General features: G+C 43.8%; 1 protein-coding gene and 1 pseudogene across 1 annotated transcript in view; one reads left to right on the top strand and one right to left on the bottom strand.

Moving 5' to 3' along the window:
• Positions 1-7,285, bottom strand: part of Chek2 (checkpoint kinase 2) — a 35,185-nt gene that overhangs the window by 6,616 nt on the left and 21,284 nt on the right. The window contains exons 7-10 of the mRNA XM_013014272.1: positions 6,138-6,224; positions 4,457-4,620; positions 4,116-4,231; positions 2,841-2,926 (exon numbers count right to left, since the gene is read on the bottom strand). Of these exons, the coding sequence (XP_012869726.1) occupies positions 2,841-2,926; positions 4,116-4,231; positions 4,457-4,620; positions 6,138-6,224 (453 nt within the window). The remainder of the gene's footprint in view (positions 1-2,840; positions 2,927-4,115; positions 4,232-4,456; positions 4,621-6,137; positions 6,225-7,285) is intronic.
• LOC105984236 lies at positions 1,767-1,926 on the top strand (annotated as a pseudogene).

The raw sequence follows: 7,285 nt of genomic DNA, 5'->3' as shown, positions 1-7,285 counted from the left end.
CAAGGCTAGCACTCTACCACTTGAGCCACAGCGCCACTTCCAGCTTTTTTCTTTTTGCTTATGTGGTGCTGAAGAATCGAACCCAGGGCCTCAGGTATGCAAGGCAAGCGCTCTACCACTGAGTCACCTTCCCAGCCCCACTAGGTTTCTTAAAAACACAGAAGTTTCCCAAAATAAAACCTAACCATCACCAACAGATGTTTCAGATCTGCATCCTCATCCCCACTCAGTTTTGCTGTGCCTGTGAAAACAAAACATGAACAAAAGGGTGTTCATACAGAACCCCTGTGGCATAGTTGAACGTCACTTTTCCATGGTTGTGAATAAATCCTCTCTCAAGAGACAAAGTACAAGAAACATAGGCTAAGGCTGGCTCATAAATTTCAGGCAAATACAAACCTTGTTCCCAGACTTAACTGGCCAGCTCCTGGTGGTGGTGGTTGTTTTCATTTTCAAAGCTAACTCAGCTCCTCAATCTCTACATGTTGGACCCCAAGAGTTTTCCAATTAGGACGCATAAAAAGAGCCAGGAGGAGTGTTTCTTTTTTCATCAATGACATTAAATCCCCACACGCAAAGGCACCCTTTATTCCAAACTCATTTTCTCTAAGGTCCTGCTGTTTCAGATCTATGTGGTCTATTGAATGCTAAATCAATATGACAGATTTCTTCAGGGGGAGACTGCTGTTTCCACAGCAACAGCCAAAACACATATATCTGCCCCTCCACACCCCATTTTCTTCTGGTTTTTGTTTTGTTTTGTTTTTCTGTTAAGGATTTGATGAAGTTCTCAACATGAGCTAGTCTGAGTAAAAGCTATTAGGTATGTAGGGCTGGAAGAGAGAATGAGGACATTCTTCCCATACTATCAGTGGCACAGAGGTGAGATGAAACTGCACAAGGGATATCTGTACCTGTAATCCCAAGTAACAACCTCTGTCTCCAGGTACCTAAGTCTCCCACCCCCAATCAGAAACAGAAAGACCATAAGATGTTCAGAGAGGACCATGCCATGCAGAACAGAAGATAAACATCCATCAGAAAAAGTTCTCTGATAATGTAGCTAATGCCACAGCCAAAGATGAACCTCACAGAGCAACAAAAGATTTCCCACTCCAGCAGCTCTGAATAAAGTCAGTATACCATCAGTCAGCCACAGTTCCCAGGAGGAACACAGAGGTAATGCAGACTTGGAAAGCACAGGTATCAAGCCTGCACTAATGGCATTCTTATGCCCCAAGAACAAGAAATGGGCCCTTTATACCTACTCACTGGGACTTAGTTCTTCCCAGGGAGGCTAAGCTGCCCTCTTCCACATGCCCCTGCCTCAGCTTCCTTTGTTTAAAGTTGAAGATGGCTGAAATGCAGCCCAGCCCGGCCTACCCCACCTGTTAAAAGGGGATCATGAAGACAGGAAAGCCCTGAGCTGGGGGATGAAGAAAGAACTCTCAAAAGATCTCTGCAGGGGGGCTGGGAAGGTGGCTCAGTGGTAGAGTGCTTGCCTTGCATGCATGAGGACCTGGGTTCGATTCCTCAGCACCACATAAGCAAAAAGAAAAAAGCCGGAAGTGGCGCTGTGGCTCTAATGGTAGAGCACTAGCCTTGAGCTGAAGAGCTGAGGGACAGCGTCCAGGCCCAGAGTTCAGGCCCCACGACCAGACCACCCCCCCCAAAAAAAGATCTCTGCAAGTCTATTGCTGCTGCAACATGAGTGGAAGCACCAGACCTCGTGTTCGGAGCGAGTCACTGCGAACTGTTATAAGAAAATGGCAGACGAGCCCGACATGGGGAAATCGCCAGATTCGATAAGGCCAAGCTGAAGAAAACCAAGACACAGGAGAACACCCTGCCAACCAAAGAGACCATTAAACAGGAAAAACAGAGTGAAATTTCCTAAGAATCTAGAGGGTCCCCCCGCCACCAACACCCCCCTTCCCTCTCTCCTCTCGCCCCAGGTCATCTCAGAGTCACCTCATGATGTGGAGGAAGAGCCACCTAAAAAATGGACACAAGCCACCAGCCTGCATAATGAAAATAAAACATACCTTGTGGCATGGCAAAAAAAAAAAAAAAAAGAATCCCTGCAGTGGGTACCGGTGGCTCACACCTATCATCCTAGCTACTCAGGAGGCTGAGATCTAAGGATCACAGTTCAAAGCTAGCTCGGGCAGGGAAGTCCGTGAGACTCTTATTACCCATTAACCACCAGAAAACTGGTGAAGTGGAGCTGTGGCTCAAGCGGTAGAGTACTGGCCTTGAGCTGAAGAGCTCAGTGACAGTGCCCAGACCCAGAGTTCAAGCTCTACAACTGACCCCCCCCCCAAAAAAAATCCCTTTAGATTGTGGGCAGCAAGAGGATCAAGAGACTGTGACAAGTTGGGCAACAGTGGCTCCTGCCTGTAATCCTAGCTATTCAGGAGATTGAGATCTGAGGATTGTGGTTCAAAGCTAGCCCAGGAAGGAAAGTCCATGAGACTCATCTCCAATGAACCACCAGAAGTGACGCTGTGGCTCAAGTGGTAGAGTGCTCACCTTGAGCTAAAGAATTCAGGGATAGTGCCCAGGCCCAGAGTTCAATCCCCACGACCCACAAAAAGAGAGAGAGAGAGACACAGACAGACAGACAGACAGAGACAGACAGAGAGACCGTGACCATGACATGAGGTTGTCCATCAGAAAACCACAGTAATGGTGGAAAAGGTTGAAGGCTGGCCACATACATACACACACACACACACACACACACACACACACACAAACTCAACAATGTCAAGGTGACAGACCCTTCCTCAACTTGCCCAGACAGTTTTAAACCAGTGGGCACATTGTCCAATACCCACCTGAAGCCATGGGTGATTTAAGGCTTCTTCTGTGGTCAACCGTGCCTTTGGATCAACAACCAACAACTTCTTGACAAGGTCCAGAGCTAAAGTAAAAAGAAAATGGGCAAAACAGAGTGAAAAGAATATAAACACTCCATCAACAAGATTCAAGATTACTATCCTGTAGTCAGTAGACTCCATGGCCAGAGCCCCAATCCTCCTGACTATCCGTATTCAGGAGTGACAATAACACTCCCCATCTCTCTCTGCTGGATATCACAACCTCTTAGCTCCCCGATTCCCATCAGGCTGCTAGAATCAAGTGAAAACTAATTAAAAGCTGAATTTCACTTTGTTCTGAGGACTCAATGCACAACAAACTCTCCCGGACATCTATGAAGCCCTTCCCAGAAAGAGTTCCCTGGCACTGCAGGCTTGCCCCAGCAAGCAAGCAGCAACTGTAGGGTAGCTTGGACACTGGAACATTATTATTTTTCAACACAATGACATGGAATAGAATGTGGCACTTAGGATTGGATATTTAGTCTGAATCATCTTTAGAGTGTTATAAGGTTGTTGCGCATGTGCGTGCGTGCATGTATGCGTGTGTGTGTGTGTGTGTGTGTGTGTGTGTTATACTGGACTTGAACTAATGGCCTTAGTGCTATCCCTTAGCTTTATCTGCTCAAGAGTGATGCTCTACCACTTGAGGCACAGCTCCTCTTCTGGCTTTTTGATAGTTCACTGGAGGTAAGAGTCTCAGACTTTCCTACCCAGGCTGGCTCTGAATGGCAATCCTGAAATCTCAGCCCCCTTAGTAGTTATGATTACAGGTGTGGGCCACTGGGACCCCAGCCAAGGTTGCACTATTAAATTATAAAATACAAGGTAACTAAAAACAACCAAGTGTTACATACTGCTCACTCAAAGGAAAGGCTACACTAAAAACTATAATATTTTATACATCTGATACGTTTGAGTTACCTGAGGGCATGACACTCAATCCTCACAAAAACCCTTTAAGGTAGGAGCTATTGTGGCCCTCTTTGGAAATGAAGAAAAGAGATGCTAAATAACTTGCTAAAGGTCACCCAGCTTGGAAAGAGCAGACCCAGGACTTCTGGACCACACTCTTAAATAATTTCCTCTATCTCTCAAATGGTGCAAAAAGTAACAATAAAAACTAAGAACAAAATGGACAGGAGAAAACACCAGGGTTTGAAAAGAAACTCCCACCAACAGAACACCCACATTTTAGTAAACCATAAATTCTTAACCCTTCTGTATCCATACCCTTCTCTGAGACATCTGCCCAGACTTCGGGAATGAAGGTGTATTTTCCACTGGTGATCTGATCCTTCAGTGACACTTGAGTCTTATGCTCAGAGAAAGGTGGATACCCACTAAGGCTTAATATTGGTAGAGAGAGAAAGGAAAAGAAATCAAGTGACATTCTCAGTGGCATTCAGATATATAGATTTCTTTTTAAGCATAATGATTATCAGATTTTTTTCTTTAAATTGAGGATCACAAAGCGACCTAACATCAAACACAAACTCTCCACCTGAACATGTTCATTGTTTTCAACTCATCACATCCAACCAGACTGTGAAACAATCTAAAACTTTTCTTACCAGACAAAAAGAATAACTCCTAAACTCCAGCAATCCACAGCACGGTTATACCCAGTGGTGCCAACGGAAAGAAGAACCTCAGGAGCCAGATAGGTAGGGGTACCACATAAAGTTCTCATCAGAGAGGTCTCTCCCAAAATCTTGGACTGCCCAAAATCAGTAATCTAAAATTACAACATCATAAAATGAAAACATGAGCAGAGTGGCCCAGTCCCAAAAGATACGCAAGCTAGGTAGATTTCCTGGTTCACATATACAAGTTAGCCTGAAATCTACAAATTAATGTCATCACAAGTCAATGTTACATAAAATAAAATCTCTGAGCTAGGCACAGGTGGCTCACACCTGTAATCCTAGCCATTCAGGAGGCTGAGATCTAAGGATCACAATTCAAAGCCAGCCCGGGCAGGCAAGTCCGTGAGACTCTTTTTTTTTTTTTTTGTAGGTCGTGGGGCTTGAACTCTGGGCCTGGGCGCTGTCCTCAGCTCTTCAGCTCAAGGCGAGCGCTCTACCACTTGAGCTACAGCGCCACTTCCGGTTTTCTGGTGGTTTATTGGAGATAGGAGTCTCACGGTCTCTCCTGCCCGGACTGGCTTTGAACCGCGATCCTCAGATCTCAGCCTCCTGAGTGAGACTCTTATATCCAATTAACTACCAGAAATCTGGAAGTGGTGCTATGGCTCAAGTGATACAGCTGAAGAGCTGAGGGACAGCAGGCAGGCCCAGAGTTTACACCCCACAATTGACAAAAATAAAATAAAAAATAAAATCTCTAGATATTGCAAATAAGGGAAATCATGGGACCTATGTTTCTTTGGGCTTGGCTTACTTCACTTAATATAATTTCTAGTATATTTATGAGTCAAGCAGAAAAGGTCAGATTAGGTGATGTTAGGAAAATGAACCCTAAGATATGTATTTTAAATGTTTTTTTTCTTTCATGCATTTGTTTCTAATGCAATTATAAAATTATTTCTTTGTTGCTTTGTATGTCCCTCCCCCACAGTATAACCCCTGCTTTCACTGTATTTGATGTTGGTATAATTTGTGGAGGGGAAGGGGAAAGACAAGTCGTTTAAATAAGGTTACAGGTGGACCTATTGCAACAATGAGAAGTACAAGTTGTCATGTCAAAAACGAACTTTACAACTTGGTGGGGGGGCTAGGGTGAGAGGGAGGGGGGATGGGAAGGGATGGGAAGAGTAAACAAAGGAGGAGGCTACAATGCTTGATAAGAAATGTACTCATATCTTCACAAATAAAATAAAATAAATTTAAAAAAAAAAGAAATGTACTCACTATCTTGCCCATGTAATTGTAACCCCTCTGTACAGTATTTTCACAATAAAAAAAATAAAATAAAATAAAATCTCTGAGCCTAGGAGTCTAAAGACTTGGGTTTTCCAAGTTACCACTATTCTTTATAACCTGACAAAGAATATTCCTTCTAGCTGGGTACCAGTGGTTCACACCTGTCATCCTAACTACTCAGGAGGCTGAGATCTAAGGATGGAGCTTCCAAGACAGCCTATGCAGGAAAGTCCATCATCTCCAAAAAGCAGGAAATGGAACTGTGACTCAAGTGGTAGAGTGCTGGTCTTGAACAAAAAACTCACAGACAGCACCCAGTCCCTGATTTTAAGCACCAGGACCAGCACCAAAAAGAACATAAATTTCCTACCTTGATAATACAGTGCTCTTCTTGAGACGACAGTAGAACATTCTCTGGCTTTAAGTCTCGGTGTATAATGCCATTTTCATGAAGGTACTGCACAGAAAGGGAGGTGTGAGCCTTAGCTTTATGCAGTGGGTATGTGAGTAGAGACAGTTGCCAACACACATCATAGCCTGGGTGGAACTGTCAGATGTGTTATGTACAACCACATTCTTCAAAATCATAGAGAATTTATTTTTTTGTTTTGTCTTTTGTTCTAGTCCTCAGGCTTAACTTCAGGGCTTAAGCACTATCCCTGAGACTTTTTTGCTCAAGCCTAGCACTCTACCACTTGAGCCACAATTTCATTTCCAGCTTTTTGGTAGTTAATTGGAGATAAGAGTTTCATGGACTTTCCTACCTAGACTGTCTTTGACCTGCAATCCTTATATCCCAGCCTCCTAAGTAGCTAGTAGCACCAGCGTGAGCTATGGGCACTTGGCACAAATATGTTTTCTCTTAAAACTTGTTTTTTAAAAAAGCAGGAAAAAAAACTTAGGATAAGAAACCTTATATCTCCCATTTCGATAAAATGAATATCTTTTCATATCAGTAGAAATAAAGATGTCTATTTCAATAGAAATTTTGCATGAGTAACATATTTACCAAAATTCTATCAAAATGATACATGGCGTAGATGTGTGTGTATACACACACACACACACATACACACACATACACATATATGAGCCAGATGTGCTAGTAGACACCTGAAATCTCAGCACTAAGGGAAACTGAGACAGGAAGATTGAAAGTCCAAGGCCAGGCTGGCCTCGAATGGGCAACATAGTAAATAATGATCTATTCTAATCACCCCAACTTCTCAGCCTTGCCCTTCAGTCTTCACAGCTCCTGATCTCAGACTTAAGAAGATTCCCACAGGGGTCAGATAGAATGTGGCTTAGTGGTAGAGGGCTTGCCTAACATGCATGAAGCCCAGGGTTCAATTCCTCAGTACCACATACACAGAAAAAGCCAGAAGTGGTGCTGTGGCTCAAGTGGTGGAGTGCTAACCTGGAGCAAAAAAGAAGCTCAGGGACACAAAAAGAAGCTCAGGGACACTGCCCAGGCTCTGAGTGCAAACCCCAGGACTGGCAAAAAAAAAAAAAAAGCAA

This window comes from Dipodomys ordii, unplaced genomic scaffold (assembly GCF_000151885.1).
Source record: "Dipodomys ordii isolate 6190 unplaced genomic scaffold, Dord_2.0 Scaffold23, whole genome shotgun sequence".
Classification (NCBI taxonomy): Eukaryota; Metazoa; Chordata; class Mammalia; order Rodentia; family Heteromyidae; genus Dipodomys; species Dipodomys ordii.
This window is presented reverse-complemented; position numbering and strand designations above follow the sequence as displayed.